Source organism: Etheostoma cragini, chromosome 22 (genome assembly GCF_013103735.1).
Source record: "Etheostoma cragini isolate CJK2018 chromosome 22, CSU_Ecrag_1.0, whole genome shotgun sequence".
NCBI classification, from domain to species: Eukaryota; Metazoa; Chordata; class Actinopteri; order Perciformes; family Percidae; genus Etheostoma; species Etheostoma cragini.
In genome coordinates this window covers 16,822,425-16,846,424 of record NC_048428.1, presented here as the reverse complement: position 1 = coordinate 16,846,424, position 24,000 = coordinate 16,822,425, and the positions used below count along the sequence as shown (strand labels likewise).

At 38.8% G+C, this 24,000-nt stretch overlaps 2 protein-coding genes across 8 annotated transcripts in view; both read right to left on the bottom strand.

Moving 5' to 3' along the window:
- Nucleotides 1–9,448, bottom strand: part of LOC117937515 (nuclear receptor-binding protein 2-like) — a 31,273-nt gene extending 21,825 nt beyond the window's left edge. For all 4 annotated transcript variants that reach the window (XM_034861525.1, XM_034861527.1, XM_034861528.1 and 1 more), the window contains exon 1: nucleotides 8,740–9,448. In XM_034861525.1, coding sequence (XP_034717416.1) covers nucleotides 8,740–8,859 — 120 coding nt within the window. In that variant the 5' untranslated portion in view covers nucleotides 8,860–9,448. The remainder of the gene's footprint in view (nucleotides 1–8,739) is intronic.
- Nucleotides 9,449–13,288: 3,840 nt separating this feature from the next.
- LOC117937516 (mannose-specific lectin-like) overlaps nucleotides 13,289–24,000 on the bottom strand; it is an 11,454-nt gene continuing 742 nt past the window's right edge. Inside the window, exons 1-4 of one of the 4 annotated variants that reach the window (XM_034861530.1) lie at nucleotides 19,182–19,478; nucleotides 18,885–18,978; nucleotides 18,463–18,740; nucleotides 13,289–13,384 (exon numbers count right to left, since the gene is read on the bottom strand). In XM_034861530.1, the coding sequence (XP_034717421.1) occupies nucleotides 18,477–18,740; nucleotides 18,885–18,974 (354 nt within the window). In that variant the 5' untranslated portion in view covers nucleotides 18,975–18,978; nucleotides 19,182–19,478 and the 3' untranslated portion in view covers nucleotides 13,289–13,384; nucleotides 18,463–18,476. Of the gene's footprint in view, nucleotides 13,385–14,469; nucleotides 14,799–14,888; nucleotides 14,983–15,313; nucleotides 15,414–18,462; nucleotides 18,741–18,884; nucleotides 18,979–19,181; nucleotides 19,479–24,000 lie in introns of those variants that run through there. The other 3 variants (XM_034861532.1, XM_034861533.1, XM_034861531.1) reach the window with 3 other exon arrangements.

Sequence of the window (24,000 nt, the reverse complement as noted above, 5' to 3'; positions counted from 1 at the left end):
ATCAGATCTAATGACCCCCCTCAGAGGCCTCGCTGGTAAGGGGCCCGACCTGCTCACATTTCACAACCAGGTGACGGGATCCCTCGAGATCACATGGTACAGAAACTTCTTCAGCTAAAGATTGTAACATGAAAGAGGCCATAAAGTTCAGGTATAAATGAACTACTGCTTGATGTGAGGCCTGTTCCTGATGGAGCCTAATAGGTCTTGTTTCAATGCTTTACATTGTAATGCAGCTCACACCACAGCTAAAAGCTCACAGAGTGTTTTAGTGGATTGAACACACAGCAGACCTATTCTTAGCATGTGGAAGGTTTTTGTGATGTTTCTGTCCATGCATGACCACAGAAACACTCATAATACTTCAAAACTATTGGTTTTGTAGCTTAAATTTCACAAACTTTTGGGTGGATTTTTTTCCATTCTTAACCGTCGATACTCAGGCTGGTTGATATGGCTTAAAAAAATTAAAATTAAAATTAAATTAAATTAAAATCAATCCCCCCCATACACACACACTTAAGATCAACCTGCAGATGACAAAGCAATTGTTCAAAAAAAGTTTGGACTCATACATGCACACACACATATAAATGGGGCATGTATACCATTATGATTATTGATGCCAATTTTGTGTAAATATATATTGGTTTTGTTTTTTGTGTCGTCACTGCCCGATGAGAATCAAGTGAAGATTTGAGTCACGCACACTCAGATTTAAATAGTTTACAGAATAACGTGTCATACTGAAATTTGTGAAATCCATAAAATAAACCAATTTTCATTCAAACTAGTTGACTTTAACTACACATACGACTTAAGCAACAAAATCGATTTATTGCCCAGCCCTAGTCCATAGCCTACATTATTTTCAGCACAGCTACAATACAGTTGTTGCAACAACAAAATTAGATAATGGACTCAGGGACAAGTCAGGATTCAGTGTAAACCTAAAAGCAAGAGCTTCTTTCAAGGCTCACAATTTAGCACAAATATTAAATATCATACTAGAAAAAATCCATCGCAGAAGAGGGGGATGGACGACATTCTCCACTGACAGTAGCTGCAATGAACCAGCATGTAATGTTAAAAGGAGTTATTGGCCGTCAAGGGGTAATATTTCTGATAAACAATTCCCTAAATTTCCTTTAAGTTTCCCTGTTTTCTTAAACAAACAATATGTTTACAATCAATGTTTTTTACCCAAAAAATATTGCGATCATCCATGAGGTGTTACAAAAGTGGACCAAGTGGGAGAGAAATTCCTCCTCTTTCCTACTTTTAACTACAACTGAAAGGTTGATGTAAATGGTTTGTTCTTCTTGGCTTTTTGTATTTACGGTCTGTACAATGATGTGGATGCGGTATAAGGGAACAAAGTAAGTATTTCAAGGACACAAATTAAAATTAAATGGAAGGAATACACAAGTTTGTAATTTGAGTCGTAAACTAATAATCTGCGAGACCAATTGATTTATTTAACTCTGTGCAGTGCAGAAGGGGGACTTTTCAGAAATAAACATGTCTTCCCAATTTACTAATCTTGCTAATACAGGATTCAGTCTGGAAACTTTAAACAGTGACACTTAAATGCATAAAGCCTACTCCTTCCCTCCTCCTCGTGCAACAAAGTTTAGATGCCAGCTGAAGCCACCACACTTACTCTTAAATGAACTCCTGGAATGCACTCAATATTACAAGCTGATGATAGCAGGACAGTATATGTGTTATGGAGGGTTGGCCTTTCCTTTAAGCTGGAGGTTAGTAATAGCATCCCTGTCTAGACGCTGACCAACGAGTAAAGAGCACCTTTAAACCCTCATGCAGGTGCTGCTGTTTAGTATAAACAAGCATCATCCATGCACAGAAAACAGCAAACTCAAAAGCAAAGAAGACAACAATTAGATTATGTGGACAACAACATGATACTATTATCTTGCAATTTAATTTTAAACTCCCCCGCTGACAGAGTTGCAAAGTAAAATTTAACAATGACAGCTGTAAAAGGCCAAAGACGGAAATAGCACACTATCTCTACTGTAATCTGTCAGACTGGGTCAGAGACGCCCAGGTTGTAAAATACAGTTTGTGATCACACACACAAGACCGTAAATGACACAGCATCATTAAATCATTCATGCGTCCAGAGAAGGCAGAACTGCGGGTCTCTACTATTCTCACAGCAGGCGATAAGTTCACCTGGAAAAAAACTTTCATTAACAGCCACACAGATGAAATTATACTTCCCTCCAAGAGACACACCTGTGCACATTCATCCCAAACACTTTTATTGAAAGTGAAACAGTGGTGCGTTGAACACCCTGTTGTGTATGCGAGCGCACTGCCTTTTCAATACGAGGGGTTAATGCACATGTCACTGTGGATTTGGCAACACCTCTGACACACCCACCAAACAAGAGAAAAAATACTTCAAAGTCTTTTGCACATAGTTTTAGATTGAATGTGCCACTCTACTACTACAAACATGCAGATGTGTTCAGTTCTGAGGCTGATGGGATGTCGTTTGTTTTGTAGATATTGGTTTACAATCCAAAGTATTGGACAAATCAAAGTTGGTGATAGGACAAGGGATCCCCAAAGTCTTTGGGATTCATCCTCTGGTGACCATGAATGTCTGTACAAGGTTTTCTGTCAATCCATCCATTTATTGCCGAGATATTTCAGGCTGGGCCAAAGTGGTGGACCAACCAACCGACAGAGCTACAATACTATCCCTTGAGCAATGCCAAAAATCCCTTGAGCCATGCCAAAGATCAATGACTGTCTGCACAAATCATTATTTTGAATTCTAGGAATAAATGGGTGTGAATGAGTTTCCTTGAAAAGCTGTAAGCCTTGAGCAACAGGCACAGGAAAGGCCACCGTGTTAAACCAACAGGTGGATCAAAGCTGACTGCCCCTGCTCCGTTTCCCCTCCAGGGAAATCTGAGTGGATGTCATCCCTCATAAGGCAGCCTGCTCTGCTGGATTATTATGAGTGTAAGTCATTAGGAGGATCCCCTTAAGACAGGCTTACTGGTAGCCAGGTTAGCGCTGTTGGTAGAGCAGGCGCACATTTATAGAGGTTTACTCCTCAATGCAGCGGCCGCTGGTTCAACTCTGACCTGCGGCCCTGTGCTGCATGTCATTCCCCTTCTCTCTCCCCTTTTATGTCTTTATCTGTCCTGTTGAACCTAAAGGCCTCAAAAATTATCTTACTGCAAGTCACAATTTCACACAGGCTTATGAGAGGCAATGCTTTGGCTGTCGCTTTGCCGTCTTTACGATCTTTAGCCATGAAAAACCAACAACTACGGGAGGTTTACTGCACAACAGACGTCATGGTTACTGTGAGGTGATGGTTTTTGGTTGTTTCTCATTTGACTGTAATAAAATGACCCTAGCATGTGTGGCTGGCCTCTGATTTTCAGATTGCATGAGAAAATTATACAACTGGAGATACAACTATTGTTTTTTATTGATTTTTATTGTTTTAGTATTAGTGAAGTTTTATGTAATTGTAAATTTAGTATATTTTATTTTTGAAATGCTAGACAAAACATCTATATGAAAACAATGTGTAGGGCTTTGGCAACATTACATTTGTATTCTTCAATATTCTTTAACACTTTGAAAATGATTTGCAAAGACTGATGTTTAGATTTAGTATTAGTGAAAATAGTTGCCGGATTAACCCCCAAGCAACATAACATATCTCACTTTATGGTTACCTAATGATGTTCCACTACTGTGATTGCTTCTAATTAAGTTTCTTGTATTTACCTTTCAGAATCAAATACACAGCACAACACAAATTAGTAGTACATTTATGTTTTAAGCAAAAAACACACTTGTTTATTAGCAGTAACATGTTAAGAATAAAAAATCAACATACCCACACAGCTGATGAAAGCTACATATTGGGGTTTTTTTTTTAATTAAAAGGATCTTAATACATTGCAAACTTTACTTTTGCAATGTGGTTTTTAATATTTTAGTAAATATCAGCATTTTCTTATTTGGCTCTGTTCTATTTAAGAATAATAGTTAGCCAAACCAAAGAAGCTAAACGGATTTCAGCCATGATCACTTTCACCTGTGATTTTTAGTTTTTTTATGGCTATGTGTCAAAATGTCTTCTTTAAAAAAGGTTTATTGCACTGATAGCTTTTCCCCTTCATGTTGCCCACCCGTGGCTGTACGTGTCTAAGTGCCATTGAAACATGCATGCAAGTACTAACAGATGCAAGAAATTCCAGTTAACACGCAAGTGCAGAAAACAGCATCTGCCCGCCACGTTCAACCTCATATTTTCATCTGTGCTCAAGAATTAGCGTTGTGACAAATGAATGCAGTTTTGCCCGACACAGGCTTCCTCATTTTCATCACTGTATAAAGCAGAAGGAGACTGGAAATAGAATATAAAGTAATTACTGGAATGGGTGCTGTGTGTGCTGCCGGTGCACTACAGAGTGTGGATGCACTTCAGGAGGTCTACCGTGCTGCAAAATCGAGCCAAGATCGCAGGGGGTCGGTGATACAGTAATCTTCTGTCAAGGCTAGACTAATAAAAAGAGTCCAGTGTGACAGGTCAGGGTGGACTGTCTCTCTGTTGGATGTAGTGTAACTCCCACTGCGCTGTTATGACAGGTGATCACTCTTTAGAGCAGGTGACAGGAACTATAAAGTTGCCATGGAGTAATTTAGTTAGCTGCGGTCTGCCACTTGAGCCCAGTTTAGTTTGCGCTTAAATTTATTTAAATTAGCAGTTCTACTCATAGAGGTACAGACAGCTTTCGCTTGAGTACTTTGATACTGAAAAAAACTTTAAAACGTGATTATTCTCAGGCAAGTTCTGGAGTTAAAAGGAGCTTCATTTATCTTTTTTTGGATTTCTCAGCGGATTAACAGATGTTTTACAGAAATAATGATATGCTCCATAAGTGTACGCCACACTGATTCTAGTGTAGCATCCACAGCATTTTTTAAAAATTTTTGTCGCTACTTCTGAGAATTGAGCATTAAAAAGGTTTTTAAGCACCATAACGGCGTATTCCCAACAAGCACCTTTCCCTTTCACCTCACACAGTATCTTTGCCTCAGTTTGAAAACCTCTGCTTAAGCGCATCCAATATCTGATCTCTATATATTTTGTGAAGTACTTCGTCATAGAAAGATTACTAAGATTTCTTTTTATGCAAAGAAGAAGATAAACTGGAAAGAAAAGAGCAGTTGTTGTTGATTGGTTGCAGATTCATGTCTCAACAGTAATATTGTGTGAATCACTACGTTGTCTTTGTAAAATGTCTTGCGTTAGGCTGAATGTTGCGTTCTGGGAAGATGACATACGATTCCATCAGAGGATACATGTCACTAGTCAGCAATTAATCTTACTGTAACAAAGAGAGCTGCAGGGTTGTGTGTCAACACTATCTGCAACAATAATCCGCCCACTTTTTTTAACTTCAGGGAAATATTTTTAGTGAATAGTTTCTTTTCACGCAAACATCTGAGCCTTCAAAGGTTTTAACACTAAATTACAATGCAAAAACACTGCCTTTGGAGTTGTAATGCTTCAGCTCACACAGCTTTGCTTTCCAAACACACCAGCACTGCTCAGGCCCTCCGAAAAAAAGCAATGCTGTGTGTGTTGAGTTGAAAAGGATAAAGTGACTTTGAAGGAAACACATTTATCTACATTAAAAATGTTAAACCATTCCCACCTGAGAAAACAAAAAGGGAATTCCATGGTCTGACCCTGTGACTGTGTTTATTGTGATGCCTGAGCTTAATAACAGACATGACAGCATGTCTTCTGAACTTTCACCCACTGACTTGTCCACTGGGGTGGCTGTGTATTAGAGGTAGAGAGGGTTGGCGGTTCGATCCCGGCCTCCTCCATTGTCCTTGAGCAAACCCCTTGTTGCTCCCCGGACGATATGTGGCTGTCCACTGGTACTGATGCTTAGGATGGGTTAAATGCAGCAATTGTAGTTTACTACATTATACTGCATGATTTTTTGTGGCAGATAATAAAATGTATTTTTCTACTAAGAATCCATGTGCATTTTGAGCCTGTCCCTCAGACACACCCAGACCTGCTGGAGAGAAAAGAGAGCAGCGCAACACGTGTGCATCGGGTTAATAGTTACTAACTTACTTTCCAACTGTACTGTACACATCTATCAACACCAGGGAGACCTCACAAGATATAGCGGCTATGGTTATAACCTGTTGGAGCTGCTTTATGTTGACAGCAGCTATTGGATCAGCTTGTCCCCACAGAGATAACGTCACACAGGTTTATTTTGTTATTCTTGAAGCCTGGCGACTGAGATGTTCTTATTATGTTGCATCATTATAACAAAATGCCTCTTCAAGGCTCAAGCATTCATGATCATTGACTGAGCTACGTCAAGGTAGCTAAAAGACTGAGACATAATGTGAGGAAATTATGGGTTTTAACTGGTGTGAATAATTGCAGCTCCAATAACATTATCAACAGTAACAGAAACATAGACCCACTGATGTTAAGCTCACACTGCTGCGATTAATCGATTAGTCAGTGTATACATTTTAGGCAATTAAGCGACAAAAATGGCTTTTATCAAGCAACATTGCACAAATTTGATACTTCAGCTTCTGAAATGTGAGAATTTGCCGCCTTAGCGATAAATCAATGTTAGCTAATTGATGATGAGTTGATCCAAATATTCTAGTTTTGAGACTGTATTTAATCGTTGAATTATGTCAGCAGGATAATTTAGAAAGACAACCACGTCTACAATGTGCGCCTGCCCTATTTCTGATGCCGTGGCGGCAGAAATGTTGGAGTTGAAAGTTGGAGCTCTATATCTCTGTTCTGTTAAACATGATTATGTTACCACATTAAGGATTTCAAAAAAATCAAATAACACAATTGATTACTAAAGCTTCTGTAAAATGAGTTTAGTCTGATGTAATGTAAACCAGTGGAACATGGTTTATCACAGAGAACATACATTTGTGTGTTACTTTAAGGACATATATGCTGATATCAGAAGGTTATTGCTGTTGATCTATTGATGTTATATATGGATTTTACTATAGCAACCGGCCATTAATGACTGATGCTTTCAGTGGGGGGTAAATGTGTCAGTAGAGGTAGCCCAGATAGGTATCAATAAGTGGAAAAACACCAGGGTGGGGTAGGTAGTGTGTGTTTTTGACGGCTCAATGGCACAGAAAGAGCAGAGTGAGGTCAGGAGGTTGCTGTGTTCAGAGGACACTTGTGCGTTTGAAAGATAACTTCAATTTTAAATTCTCTGCCTTATCTGGAGCTGTTAGACGAGCCAACACCCGCTGCTTCACATGAAGACATTCAAGATGTTGGCTTCTTCTCTCTGATCATAAATACATTTGCTTTTTTAATGTCTTATATTCCTCACATGGTGCACATGAACAGGCATCGGCAGCTGAGAAAGTCACAGAAAACTGGAATGTGTTTCATGTCTTCAATGTTGGCATTAAACAAAGATGGGATCATTTATGGGACAAAGCTTTACGCGAGGCCACTGGGGTTTTTCTAATGTTGCTAATGTATTGTCTGGACTGGTGCTGACCCAAAAAGTGTCTTAAATAAATCTGTGGACCTGGGACAGACAGTGACTTTTACCCTGCAGTAATATTAAAAAGAGAATGAATTATCCTGTTCTTCTGCCACAAATTCATTCAAATCAAAACATTACCGAGTAATTTGAACCTGCTGTGAATGAATTTGGAAAAGAGCTCCCCCCCCTTCTCATAATGTAGCATCTTTGGACTTTTGTTGCACAGACAGTAAATCCATCTGAGACTGATTTCTTTGCTACATGAATCAAATAAGAGTTTAAACTATTAATGGATTGACAGACAATTGCAACATTTTGACAAGTTCTAAATTAAGATTACCAAAAAATTCCTTGGTTCCATCTTTTAAATTGTGAGGATTTGTGACTTTTCTTTGTCTTAGGTTATAGTAAGCGGACAACAAACTTTTTTGAAGAAGTCCCCTTCATCTTGCTGATAATGTCTCTGCTTTTATACTGTTTTCTGACATCGTATGAAACATTGAATACAAACATAAGAAAGAGGAAAGCCATTCCAATAATCAAAATTGTTTTGTTAGCTCTAGGGCTGCAAACTATATTCAGAATCCGTTACCAACTAATGTTTGAGAGGTGACAGTAGGTGGTTTTCTTAATATAATGGACTTGAAATTGATTTGTTTTTGACTGAAGTTGCCCTTTATATTTTGAATGATGTGATACATTCTAGGATACAGTTTTCTTGTAATGTAACATGTAATGTATGGTTATAAAGTGAAGGAGTCAGACAAGTTTTACACACCCAAGTTTCACACACCCACAGTATGTTAGTGGGATTTGCAATCCCTAAATAAGAGCAGGATTGAAGATCCTGAACAGAAATGCCCCTGACAAAAGAAACAGCAGTGGTTGGGATGTAAAGAAGCATATATTCCTGTCACACTGAAATAGACTTTGTGTGGGCTAAGCACATCAACGGATATGCCACTGTGTTATTTATGTAGGGATGGTGCAAAACACCATGGGGCAATAATACCTCGGCCTGGCTCGAGGATTGCTTGGGGATGTCCAGCACGATCAGATAGGGCGACTTGATTTATTTCATCAAAGAGATTAGTTTATTTAAGGAAAGACAAAGACACACACAGAGACACACACACAGACAGACACCAACCTGCTCTTTCCGTTTCTGCCAGCGTCCGCACGGGCTCTCCTCCAAGATTTCACTCTCATCCTCGCTCTCCTCCTCTTTCCCCTCTGATCCTGATTTCCTCTCCGGGACGGACATCGTCATTTTAACGCCGTATATTTTCCAAAGACCACCTCCCTGCCTCCTGCCCTCCCTGAACTGTCGGTGGTGTTGTTGTGGATCAGAAGAGCCGAGCGGTAGCGCAGAGGCTGTCCGCCGCTTGTCTGCGCACGCAGTGAAGAAACCCCCCCGAGGGCACCGGGCCGCTCCTTGGCGCTCAAAACATCTTGCAGAGGAAAACAAACTGAGATCTTGCTTACAACAGACGTTCCTCACAGACTGTAAACCCCCTCACGTGGTTCAGATAAATCCTAGCACATTGCAAGGTCACTGGACTGAACTGAACAGGGTGGGAAATAGCCTATATCCCAGACTCCATGCGCCCTGTAGGCTGCATGCAAAATAGGTTGCGAAATAATTTACAGTTTATGTGTCTGTTGACACTGAAGCACCGCGGGAGTGAAGGCTCGGCCGGGGAAGTGTAGTGATCGCCGCTGAGTTCACTTCGTTCATTGATCGCCTCAGATATCGTCTGTTTGATGAGGAAGCGTTCGTTTTTCAGTTGTTGGATCTGAAGCAGCGAGCTGAGCTCCTGCCAGGCACCGTGCGCATGGAGATGGAGCACAATACCGTAAAGACACCAGTACTTGCGCACAACATATTTCGGTTAGAAAGTCTGGAATATGGCGCAAACGCATTAAAAGGACAATCTCCACCACCTCAATCAGACACACCACAAGTCAAACTTTTGAAGGGGCCAACCAGACTTGTATTTATTCATTTATTAATGTTTATATATATTTTTTTTTTATTAGGCGAGATTTCAGCAAAGACAGCACCAACAACACAGCGGCCTGTGCGATTTCTATATTTATGATGCATGATGTACAGAGCACTTGATTTAGGCTACTAAATAGACAAATACACATTCAACACATTAATATGGTAGTATTATGATATCATATCTATGTAGCTCACATACTGTAAATATAACTCCCAGTCCTATAACCGTAGACATGAATGCAACACATACAAAAACAGGAGAAAAAGAAGGAACAAGAATTTATTTTAGAAAATAAAAATCCATTTGAGCAAGATAACTACATATAAATATTACCGACCTAATTATTCCACCAAAATGTCAGTTAATTTGGTGCACAGTTTTAAAAGATGAGGGGAAAAATTTGTAAAATGAGTCGATCCAGAGAGATTACGGGAGGCCTACTCGATCTGTGTTTCTGAGGATCAATTTTGCAGGAGAACTGTTTTAGTATATCTCGTTTGCCATCTAGTGGTTGTGCTTTAGAACTACAACTAGAGTAAAAGCTGTACATTTCATTATAGGAACAACATTTGCAGAAAGTTTATGTTACGCTATAATATTTGCCCTTTAATAATAATACAAGCCCTTTTCTTAACAAGGTTACAAAGTGATTTCCAGATAAAACAGCTGCTAAAGAACACAACAGGACAATGAAGTTAAACAAAAAAACAGATGTATCATAAACTATAAAAATATAAACATATATGTGTATATATGATGACGATTTTGACAAATTAATTAGATTATACTTGATTGTAATTAATTCTTCTTATTCTGCCTTTTACTCTCTGCTGTTCCCCTCTTTCCCCATAAGACACATAAATATTTATTTAAATATTTAGAATTGTTTACTATAACTATACACATTTTCACATTTTTAATCCAGATTTGAAAGATGATCACGTTCAGGTTCAGATGATGCTGTATTTCTTTAGACTTGCTGGAGTAACACATGTCATCGTATAAAACATAGACACAGGCACAGAAAACACTGATAGGGGCCCCAAAGAGCCTCATCATTTATATTTATACTGCTTAATTCAGAAAAAGTAATAGATCCACATCAGTTAACAGTTCAGATATAATCACAGAACTAATAATCACTTTCTGCCTCTATTTTTAGCACACAGTGCTCAAAGAGAGCCTCTGTGTGAGTGAGCCATTATTCTGTCTATTCCTCCCTCTGTTGATGAGATTTACTCTTTGCACAAGGAGCAGAGAAGACACTGGAATTGTCTAGATGAGCCACATCCAGGACAGAAAGTCATGTTTTAGAAATGGAGGGACAGCAACCAACCAACATGATGACAAGTCAACACAAACAAGAACTTCTGCACTTCTCCTGGTCACAGTTCACACAAAGTAGGAAGATCGGCTTTAAAAAATATCACTGTAAAAATGTTTCACGACTTCTCAGATCTGTGAGTAGTTTTTCAATTTCACTATTTAAATAATCAGTATATATAAAATATAGGCACAAAAAAAATAAAAGTCCAAATAGATTAAAGTGTCAATGAAAAGTTTGTTGATACATTATATATATAAACACCTTCATACCTACAGTGTGAAAATGTGTTTTTATTTGGTTTCCGATTACATGCCAGGTATGTTTGTTGTAATTTACACTGACAAACAAAGATGAACTTCACTTCCAAAGCATGTCATTATAAAAACTTTAGGATGTCAAGTTAAGGCATTGGCCCTGATTACGTCATGAGCTCCAAACTTGTTTGGGTACGGTTTGGATCAACTCCAGTTTGCCGCCATCAGTCAGTACAAGACGGCACGTCTCACACTCCCCCTTGATGCCTGTCCCAGTGCTCCACACGGCTTGGTTATTATTGTTGTACATGACCAGGTTGCCGTCAGCCTGCATGATCACACGGTAACGGTCTGATCCATTACTGCCTGAAGCCCACACAGTCTTGCCGTCATTGCTGTACTGTAGATGCTGTATAGGAACTCTACTTTTGCTTCTTACATTGGAAATGAAAATGTAATTTCTCTACCTCAGTTCATCACCACAATAAGCCTGATGTGCCTATTATAAACAGATTTGAGGAAGAAAAAAAGTCATTAAAAACAAAAATGTACAGGATGTGTAAGCTTTAGTTAACGTTAAAAGTGTTTTTTTGGGGTTAGGCTCTGGCTGGCTTGCCATGGGCTTTAATGGACATGGGAACCTTTGGGGCAGAGTTGTTGTACTGGATTGCATTAAAACGAGGGAGTGTAGATTCTCCGGATAAATGCACATTCACACTTCTGCATTTAATTTAATTCTAAAATCAGACAGGTCCAACTTCAGGGTACAGGGATCAGAGGCTTGAAGTAAGTGGAATTTATGAACTGGAACTTGGCTGGTTTATGAACTGAGAGGCTGATGACATAAGGAAATACAGGTGAGGGTGTGTGTAGGGAAGGCAGGCGACTTCACAGCAGATGAGGGAGGTGAGAACAGGTGTGTAAGTGGATGGTTAAGGCAGTCGTGTTATGGGGAAAGGAGGGACAGTCTTAGGGCATCTGGTGGATGGATGGACAATGGCAATGAAGGGCCCTAATCAAGTAAATAACAGCAAAGTCCATTATAGGGTTAATCCACATAAAATAGAAACCATTTCTATTTACAGCACCTACCCAGGACCAAACAGACAACAGACAGACTTTACACATTTTTAAACCTATTTTTGTTATACTATTGGAGTAGAGTTTACACAAAGAATGCTGACAAATCTTCTGCATATGAATATATCCCAAAAATAATGTAGGCTGCGCTACCTGCAATACACTTACAGAAAGAAAGTCATTTTCTGAATGTCCTCGGCCTCAAGGTTAGAGATGTGAAATTTTATGAGGCTGTGTGATACTCCTAGAAGTCACAACAGGTCATTTTATACAGTGAGGTCAAGTTTCATAAAATGTTCTCACTACAATGACATGGCTACTATTGGGACTAACATCCTGAATGCAACTGATCTCGGTGAAAGCACAAGAGTCTCAGCTTTCCAGTCACACTCAATTAAAGTTGACCTTGTGTTTCTATTAGAACATGTTTAGATGTTCAAATAAAACATTTTATTTTCCTCATACTGCCCATAGAAAATGCACCTGTATCTCTGAGTTGTCTTAATTTCAGTTTCATTATCTGATACATCCTTTGGCGCAACCACCCCTCCTTTATCAACCTTTTCATTTTGTTGTTAAGTCTGCAAAATGTGTCTTAAGGAGGGATTTAGCCTGATGGCATTTAAATGTGACGTGTAGGAGTCTCTGTCCAGAAAATTAGTGGCTTGGTGCACATTGTTTTGTCTTGTTTTTATTTTTTAATTCCATTTTTTCTGCGGTACCAGGAGCTCTTTCACTAGGGATGAGCTCAAACATCAGGGAATCAACTCCATATTTAGATGAATAAACATATACAATAATAAATGTACATATATAATATATAGATATTGTGTAGAACTACTTAATGAGGGATTTGGCTCAGTTATTAGAACAGCTGACTGACCAAAATTTGTGTTTCCAACCAAGACTTACTTTGATACAACTTCAAGTGCTCTTTACCAAGATATTTACATTACAAAACTGTTTATGTCCCTATGAAGCCACATAGAAAAGAAAAACACATTTATACAATGTGAAAATGTGCTTTAATTTGATTCCATATTACATAACAGGCATGTTTATTGTTATTCACATTGACCTCCAAAGATGACTTGTACTTGCAAAGCATTCAATTTAACAAAGCTTTGTGATGTCATGTGAAGATATAATTTCATCAGCAGCCGGCCCGGGCTCGAATCCAGCCTGCGGCCCTTTGCTGCATGTCACCCCCCTTCTCTCCCCTTTCATATCTTCAACTGTCCTGTCAATTAAAGGCCTAAAATGATCTTTAAAGACTTCTGTGGGCTCAATTTGGCTTGGCCACATTGGTTGTACAGGACCAGGTTGCGGTCAGCCTGCGTGATCACGTGGACAGCGTCTGATCTATCGGTACCTGTGGTCCATACAACCTTGTTGCCAATTTCATAGACAACAAAGTTACCTGTTTATAATTAGTTTATAATTGGTACATCAGGCTCATTGTAGTTGTTAGGTAACTGGGCTGGATCATTAAAAATATTTTTTTCATTTTCAATGTAAAAAGCAAAAGTACAGTTACTATTTGTTTATAACTGGTGCAGCACAAAGTAACTGCCAAAACACACATGGTGTCAAATGCAACATCACCAATTTAGTTGTTTATCTCTTTCAGAATCAAGTTTCAAGAATCAAGTTCATGTCTAAAACTGACCAGCTCCATATGGGCCAATTTCAGGTGTCCAACAACGGGAAGTATAAGGCTCTATCTTCCAGGTGAGTTCTGTTAAAATAAAATGCTCACTCTATGTTTTGGTATGATTGTTTGGATGTTGGTTAAGCATCCTGTAATGACTGTGTTAAAATACTATTGCTCAGTAATGTTTTATCTGTTGTGAACAGAGAAATAAACCAATCACAAATTAAATAAGTAAAGTAAAGTAAACTCTCCCTCTTCCTCTCCCTCTCCCTCTCCCTCTGGCTGTCCTAAAATAAAACTAGACGTGTCCGTACGGGAACAGTGACGGGACAGCTCGGTCAACGCAGCGGATTACATTAGCCTACTAGTTGCGTTACTTATGTAACGCGTTACTCCCAACAATGGCGCACTTTACTAGGATATTTGCATAACAAATAGAACTGTTTTACTATGAAGCCACACAGAAAAGAAAAACACATTAAGGCTATACAGTGTGAAAATGTGCCTTTTATTTGATTCCACATTAGCCTGCAGGATTGTTGTTCACACTGACATTAAAAGATGACTTTGCAAAGCAGTCAGTTTAACAAAGCTTTGGGATGTTATGTGAAGATATTCTTTCCATCATGAGCTCCAGACCGTTGCAGTCACGGTTCTGGTCAACTCCAGTTTGCCGCCATCGGTCAGTTCAACACGGCACTTGTTGCACGTTCCCTTGATATATGTCCCCGAGCTCCACTTGGGCTGGTCCGCTTGGTTGTACATGACCAGGTTGCCGTCAGCCTGCATGATCACGCGGACAGCGTCTGATCCGTTAGTGCCCGTGGCCCACACAGCCTTGTGTGGGCTATTGGAAACGGCATAGACAACAAAGTTACCATCATCCTGCAGGCGGAAACAGAGACATTTAACTGATGTCCTAACAATATCATACCAAAATAAAGCGTGAGAATTTCATTTGAGAGAGTTACTCACCTGGAAGATAGCTTTAGACTTCTTGTTGTTGGACATCAGAAATTGGCCCATACTGAGCTGTTCATTTATAGACAAGAAGTTCTTACTCATGATTCTGAAAGAGACAAACAACGAAATTGGTGCTGTTACATTGACCCCATGTGTGTGTTTTTGGCATTTCACCACCAATTTATAACTGAATAGTAACTCTACTTTCGCTTCTTACATTGAAAATGAAAAATGAATTTGTCCACCTCAGTTCATAACTACAATGAGTCTGATGTACCAATAATGAATAGATTTAAGCATCCTACTATTTCTCAGTAATGTTTGATCTATTATGAACAGATAAGTAAACCAACAAATAAACAGAAATTAAAATAATAATTAGATTAAATAAATAAACTAGTCTTGCTCAGTAATGTATGAATCCATTGAGTACTTACGGTCTTAAATGTCACACCTGTCAGTTTGTGAGCAGAAGTGAAGGAGGGGAAATTGACATCTTCTTTATATCACCCGGTCTGGGTATGGGAGTGATATCGATATCGATTACATTCTTATTCTTGTATTTACAAGCCCCATGGCCCAATTGGAAATTCTTCCATTACAAAAATACAGGAACCTGTTACATAAATCCTTTAATATTTAAAAATCAATCTTTATGCTCTGCAGCATTGTTTTATTGTCCAACTGTTCACTATTTTCATTTTTTTTAAGTTACTTTTTAATTTTCTTTATACATAATTATATCTGTAAATAGTAGTAAATGTGCACCTTGTTTAGCTCTGTTGTCCGTGTTTTAGCTGAAGGTACTGTGCATTGAGAGCAACAGAAACCAAAGTCAAATTTCTTGTAGCCTACATTATGTCGACACACCAGGGCCAGTTTTAACCAGCTATATTAGGGTGGGCAGGTAGAAACTATAGGTTGGCGGTTTGTAGTCCAGAAGTTAGCCTGTTCCTGTTTTGGCTTAACAGCACCAAGTGATATAGGGTTAAAATTGATTCAGTAAAATACAAATAAAACATCTTTATAAAATTGTTACCCACATTAAAAGCACAATGTTTAAAAAAAAATGCATTCTGTGATAAGCTTTACTGCACACAGTCTGTTAAATCTGCCACTGCAGGGCCATGGTCAGCATCCTATCCCATTGAGCTTCTATTAGAACATGTTTAGATGTTTTAATGTTCAAACAAAACACGTCATTTTTCTAAAACTGCCCATAACTACTGCATCTCTATCTTTCAGTTGTCTTTCAATTTTGATGTCATGATCTTGTACATCCTGTAGCACAACTACCCCTCCTTTATCAGCTGATTTTATAATGAGATTCTTGTCTGATTGCAAGTGTCTCTCTTCACCTTTGCCAAGTCATCATGCATTGAGGGTTTGAGGGAATATGTGTGCAAGGTAAAGCATATGTAGAACTCAACTTCCTTCTTGGCACCAAACATGGTAAATCAAGTTATTCACATAAAACATTACTATTGAGTATGTCTGGCTCTTGCAGAAAAATGTTAATTTTCTGCAGATACAGTAATTTGAACACTTTGATAAGCAAACACCTTCAGCGCATCTTTCATTATGGTTGCTGTAGATGGGGGTTCGACTGACTTAAGACAAGATGTTTTTTTAATTCTGGACAAGTAAATCACATGTATATGTGCATTAGTAAATAAATTAATGTCTGTCATTAAAGCACAGAACACAGAAACTAAACTTTTCACTTGAAGGGAAACTCACCAAACCCTTTTAAGCAATCATGCCTTTGTTTTGTATTCTGTTTCAGTTTATTATAATGTTTCTAAATGTCAACATGCAACAGCACTAAACACACACTACACAGCAATCTGGGCCAGACAGACAGAAAAACAACATTAAAACACATACACCTAAATAACAGGTAAAATATGAGAAAATAAATAAATTCATAACACATGTACTGTATATGTACATAAGCTGGGGGGGGGGGGGGGCTTGGCTGAGATGGAATTAGACTTGATAATAATATTAATTATAAAGACATCCTTTATTAAAAACTGAAAAACATTTTGGCCGGGAAACCTTTGCAGAGTGTACCCTTAATTTTGAATTGGTTATGGTTCAATATCAATCAGCGTGTCCCCGTCTTTTTGCCTTCGAAGTAATAAAGCAACAACTGATTAGTTAGCATGCATCAACTGCAACTCCCATGACTGGAAAGAAACTTCCAAAAAGAAATAAAACAGATTAAGGTGGGTACACTGTGCACACTGCAAGCACACGTACTGTAGATAAATTGCCATACAACGACAGTGATAGAGTCTGCTTTGGACATCAACTCATATTTGACTTGACTGCTTCATACATGATAATATAATCTTGTGGGAGTTGAAGAGTTAAACATATTGTTGATCTGCAGCCTTCTTTTAACTGCGGTGGCTTTTTTCCAACAACTGAAACCATTAATTATGAAAACACTGACTATCAGTTTGAAGATCGGTGGGAACCAGGTTATCTTTTTCTTAAAGTTGTACATGTGGGAAACATTCCAGCAAAGACACGCCTTATCTTTTGGGGGAAATGCTGGTAAAACCTGTTGAAACTTGAAGATTCAAACTGCACTTGTATAGAAGCAGATGTGGAAAAAAACAATGCACCGGAATCCCCTGGAGGCCGAGTGAGAATGATAAACAACATGATGCAGAGCAAGAAGTAAAGAGACCTGAAAGCAGGACATATCTGAAACAGAACTTCAGTCATTTTCTTACATATTAAGATCACAATCAAATGTTTGAAAGTTTTAACAAGATACTTTGATTCTCTGCTGAGGACTTTCAGGAGAACATTTGTTTAAAATCTGCTACTGTATTTTATCACTCATTAATATTTACTGAAGCTGATATAAATTTAATTTACAGGGCTAATAGTGAAAAAAAATCCTGAGCCCGGAACTTAATTTTTGGGAGGAGGGGTGGCAGGCTGGCGGGGGTGGGGGATCGGTCCAAAGGGGTGGGGGGTGGTCCAAAGTGTAATGTTTTGATAAGTAATGGCAAAGTTTTTTTCTTGATTATAGCCTACTATTTTGGTGATCAAAACCAAAACAAATTGAAATTCAAATAATTGCAAGCCCTAGTACAAAGTACCATGTACAAAGAGAAGAGAAACTTGTTGTTTTTGGCTTCCTGTAAAATCCAGAATAGAATTTAAAATCCTTCTTCTCACCCGCAAAGCTCTTCAGAGCCCTACACCATCTTATCTTAAAGAGCTCATAGGTTTCTGCCTCTTGAAAGGAAGTTTGTACTTGCCTCTGTCGCCTAGTGCTCTCTCTTGGTGGGAACTGTTGGGTTTCTGTAAATAACATCAGAGAGTACGGTCTAGACCTGCTCTTCATGGAAAGCGCAAGAAGATAACTGTTGTTGTGATTTAGCGCTATATAAATAAAAGTGAATTGAATTGAATTTGAACATTGTGAAAATGTCTTTTTATTTGATTACAGATTACATGGTTGACAGGTTTATTGTAATTCAAGCTGCCATCCAGAGATGACTTTCCTTTAGAAAGCATTACATTTTGATAGGCACAATCGTTTTAAAACATTGATCATTTTGTCATGTCATGACATCATTTCATGCCTTTGGAGTTAGCAGAGTTCCAAATTTCATCACTTTCCTTGTACACCACCAGTTTGCCATCATTGGTCAGATGAAGACGGCACATGTTGCAATCTCCTGGCTTGTGGGAGTTTGTCTGCCACTTGGGACTGTTAGCCTTGTTGTACATGACCAGGTTGCAGTCAGCCTGCATACACAGGCGGAAAACGTCTGATCCACAAGTGTCTGAAGCCCACACAGGCTTCCAGCCGTAGATGACAAAGTTACCATCATCCTGCAGACAGAGACAGAAACATTTGACCGCTATCAGAATGTGCATCTTCAAACACTTGCTCCCTTACTTTTGCAATTACTTTTTACACTGACCAGTGCAAATGAATGATGCATCCTCATACTGTAAATGTTTGGAGTCACTCACCTGGAAGATAGCTTTAAACTGCTTGTTGTTGGAAATCAAAAAGTCTCCCTTGCGAAGCTCATCATTTTTGGACAAGAAGTTCTTGCTCATGATTCTGAAACAAAGAGAAAGTCTTTAATGTGTCACTGAAAATGTCTCCCTTGTTTATACCCACAATGAGTCTTATGCACCAATTATAAACTTAAAGTAAAAAGCACAGATTTAACACCAAACTGCAAAAACTTCTTCATGCATGAAACTACTCTTGCACAGAAATGTATGAATCCATCCATCAGTATAAAAGTATGAAATACTTACATGGTTGAATGTCCCACCCCAGTCAGACTTCAAGTGGAGGAAAAGGAATAAAGTGCAAGATGTGAAAGTCACTCAATTTTTATAGAGAAAAGCAGGCTGGGGAAGGAGCTAGAGAAGGGGAGTGTCATGCCACTCCTTTTATAATGAGAAGTGAATGTTGCTGTCCTGTGAAAAAAAAAAAAAAGTAAAGGTTAAATAGTTTCAGAGTTAATCAGGGATTGACACCTTAGTTAGCTGCCAATTCACAATTTGGATGTACACAGAATACAAGAAAGTGTTCAAAGGGGTTCTCCCTTCTGTCAACATGCATGTGCTTGAAATTTAGCTGTCATGATTACAGGATCTCAGGGAGTTGTAGCATGATGTGAAGTATTGAAGCTTTTCACTCAGTTTACCAAACTTGAAAATCAAAGTTGACATTTGAGTAAGCGGTGATATTTTATTAACCTTTCCATTTTAGACAAACAACGAAGAAAACAAAGAAGGCTCTTATTGCCTCCCCCTTACTTCCCACGCTCTGCATGTTGTGTCATTCATAGGATGTGCACAAGGATGGATGAGCTGTGCCTCTTGAGAGAATTTGTATTTTTATTTATTTTATCTGTTGTCACCTGTACACTGAGGCCTGGACTTTAGAGTTTATTCAAGATGTACGTAATAAAAATCTTTATAACAACTTGCATTTGAATATTATACCCCATCTCAGATTGGCGGCCGATCTGGACATCTTATGGTCCAAAACAATCTGTTCCTGTCGAGTAGAATAGAGGTTTAAATAAGATGAGGAGCAGTAACAGTAAATATCCCATCTTTGGGAAGATTGTTTTTTACTCTCCACTTCTGACATGAAACACAGTTGCGCTGACTTGGCGTCCTGCCTCTCGTCCTCTCAAGATCCAAAACTTTTAACAAATTTCAGAAAAGAGTCTTTCTGATCCAGTGTGATGAAATAACAAGTCCCTCCAGGATTTCAGTACTAATACCAAGTAATACCTTTTGAAACTCCATCTGATCATTAGACTCATCAGGTTCGGCAGATTGAAGTTTTGGCCAAGTTCCTGGAGATCTGTTCAAGAATGGTGGGCCATTTTTCCATCTGTTTGTACAGAGGCTATCCAACAAAGATTTGCCTCTTGTAACATCATCTGCAGCGTTATTAGTTGAGTCAACACTTATCTCCATTCTTGACTGCTTGTGAGATTTTGAATTTCCGATACTCTTGCTCCCACAAATACTTTGAAGCGGCAAGACTCTGCTTGAGGCCAGTAGAGTACAGTAGTAGAATCAGTCCAAAATGTTGCGTCTCTGATTGGTGTGGTTAGTTCTTTACTGATAAGGTCACAAAGGCGTGCACCAGTTAAACTGATCAGGAAGGCTGGCTCCATGATCGGCTGCAAACAGGACACATTTGAAGCTGTGGTGGAGAGGAGGTCTCTGAACAAACGGTTATCTACCATGGATAACCCCGACCACCCTCTCCACCCCACATGGTCCAACAGAGGAGCTCCTTCTTTAAGAGATTCCGACAGCTTCGATGCCGCACGGAATTGGTTTATTTACATTTAGAATACATTTTAGCATATTATTTAAGCAGTTGCACATTTTAGTTTTCCCATCCTGTATATATTCAAATATTTGTTCTTTTATTTTATTCCTATTAATATTATTTCATGTATATTGTATTGTATTGTGATGTATGTATATTTTTACTACTTTCTCTTTTATATTTGTATTCTGTGTTGTGTGACTGATGTACGTGTGCTGCTGTAAAACCGTAATTTCCCAATTTTCTTTGGATCAATATCTATCAATCTATCTATCTATCTATCTATCTATCTATCTATCTATCTATCTATCTATCTATCTATCTATCTATCTATCTATCTAGTGCATCACATAGCTCCAATCTTGGCACTGATAACTGCTGGTTTGGAGAAACACATAAACGGGCAAACATGAAACTCATCTCAACTTGGCCTTTGTCATCTTCTGATCTTAAGCATGCAACAGCACAATACGCACATATGGAAGCATCACAAAAAGATATGGATGTCTTGCAGTGTGCGGGAAACATCTATTTTTTTGGAAGTATAACAGTGAAGGATGGTGAATTGAGGAAGATAAAAGAGTTCCTTTTCCCAGGATATCCTAGCTGTTTAGGATGCCTTCAGGGAAGATGATCACCCATTCTCGTCCTTTTCTCCATAGTTGTTGAACCAGATGATTGCACGAGTTGCTAAAAGTAGAAGGTAGCCTTATGGGTCATATTGACAAGCTAGGACTCTGTAGATGTGACGCGTTGTAACGGTTTGTGCTTAAGGTCAGGTTTGCAGTCCCATAGCAATCCTAGTGTGTGTTCTCGGGGATCAGCACGGCCTTCAGAGAGACACCGCTTTCAGATCTTGCTTCAGATGGTAAATGGCTGATCACATGGCTGAATTACCTCCTTTGGTCACCCTCTGCCCACTGCGTTTTGACAAAGTAGGTCTAATTTCAGAACGTTACTGACATACTGTATAGACACTTTACAAACGGATAACCCCGTTATTGTAACCAAAATATGTCTGAATTTATTTGCAAAGCTTATGTCAGTGAACTAGCATGTTGCTACTCCCTATAGCAGGCAGCTGAAACACAGACCATCAACACAAAGGACTAGTTGACCAATCACAGTCCTTGCACTCTTCCTCGCCTCAGCGCGAAGTTATACATTTTTGGAGGTGCAAGTCAAGCTGCAGCAGAGGGCGTGGAGAGGGGTACGTGTCGATGCAGCGGGTCTGTATGGGTACGCTGTCGATTTGATGCAGAACCATAAAGCCTCAAATGCATGAAGCAGGCTGCATTTAATCAAAGTCCAAAATCAGGCAGGTACAGCTTTAAGGTAGGCTACGGGCAGGGCCGGTTCTAACCCTTGGGTTGTCCAAAGGGTTAGAACCCTCACATTGCCAGATCTCCACAGCACCGGGTCAGCGATTGATAGCTTGCATGTAAGTTGGATGGCACTAAAATTTGGTCTAATTATAACTGGTCTGGCAACCCAAAGGCCAGTTTTTTGTTTCCGGATTTGTGCGCAAGGTGGTGACCCATGACGTGGAGGTCTGGGGGTCCACCCCCTGAACATTTTGAGCATTAAATACTTAATTTCCTGCTCTCTGGTGAATTTTTACGCATCCGTTTTTTTTGTGTTTGTTTTTTTACCTTTTTCTGAATTAGTTTAAGTTGTAAATATCTTTATGCAAAGGGAAACATAGATTACAATCCAAATATAAACATACAAAGGAATATACTGCAGTAAGACTCAGGCATTTTGTATTGCTTGGCTTTTATCCATTTATTCTCCTGTAGATCTACTTTTCTATTTATATCTGAATCAACACAAATTTATAATTTACTCTTTACAAATGTACAATCTTTTTTTTCTTTTGTTGGGAGGTAACCTTCTTAAATGTGCAAATGACTATGATTCCCCTGAATGATTAATTTTAATTTAATAATAAACCCCTGGACCGTAATATTTCAGATGTGTATGAGCAAGATTTCTGCTCATGTCCAAAACTTTGTGCACATTCAAAAATGTATCTTACCTGTGTTCTGAGATTTGGAGGAGTCATGCTATTTTGAGAAAAATAAAGTGATTAAACAATAGGCTATTACAAGAATAAAGTCACAATATTTCAAAAAATATTCCACCTGCGCCATGATCTTTAGTACGGAAGAGCATTAGGGCCACTGGTGAAAAATGTATGGGAATTCTGACTTTTTTCTCGGAATTCTGATTTTTCACCAGTGGCCTTAATCCTCTTCCGTACTTTTGCATCTGTGCATTAGGTGATTGCTCTGCTGATACGGTTGATCTCAGACCTCCTGACAGACACAGAGCCCCACCTGAGACAGCTCAGGGAAGTGGTTGTACGCTTATCTACATTGGAGGTGGAAACCCCCAGGGAAACATCTGCTGCAGCATGCCCTCAGCAGACCTGAAGCTGCACAGACACTCTGGTAAAAGTAGAAGTACTGATTTAACTTCTTGACTCATGTAAAAAGTAACAAAGTAAAGGCTTGGAAATTTACTAAAAGCATAAAAGTAAAAGTAGTATTGCAAATGACAACAGGATGTGAATTCAATTGTGATACTGTGAGAATTCTGTGTATATTCTCATCCAATTAGATTGAATTTGATATTGATGACCCAAACAAGAACAACGGTAACTCCAGTGAAAGTATTTGAAACTTGTTAGTGAGGACTAGATTAGGAATGTATTTAAAGCTGATTCTGGTTTCCAACTTCGCCCCAGGTGTGTCTGTTAAAACACAGACGGAGACAACTTCTCTCTGTTGATGCTTTTTACAATTGTGCGTGGGTAGCTCCGCTATGGCTGGCTGTGTGTGTTTGTGGTTCTGCAGTGAAATAAATAACACTGTTAAGGCTACCATACAGGAATTCCTCAGTGTAATGTTTTGATATGCACTCATTAAAGTTAAATTGACTGGTAAAACAGTTAAAGTCATTCTTACATTACACAATAATAAATTTCATCATTGTGTCATTCAAAACACAAGTCAAAATATAAGTGTTCTTGCAAAGCAAAACATGGCAAAATAATTGTTTTTTTCTCAATTATAGCCTACTATTTTGGTAATTGTTGGAAACCAAAATCGAAATTAAAATCTAAACTCAACTAATTGCACAGCCCTAGTACAAAATACCAAGTACAAGGAGAAGAGAAACACGTTTAAACAATGTGAAAATGTCTTTTTATTTGATTACAGATTACATGGTTGACAGGTTTATTGTAATTCAAGCTGCCATCCAGAGATG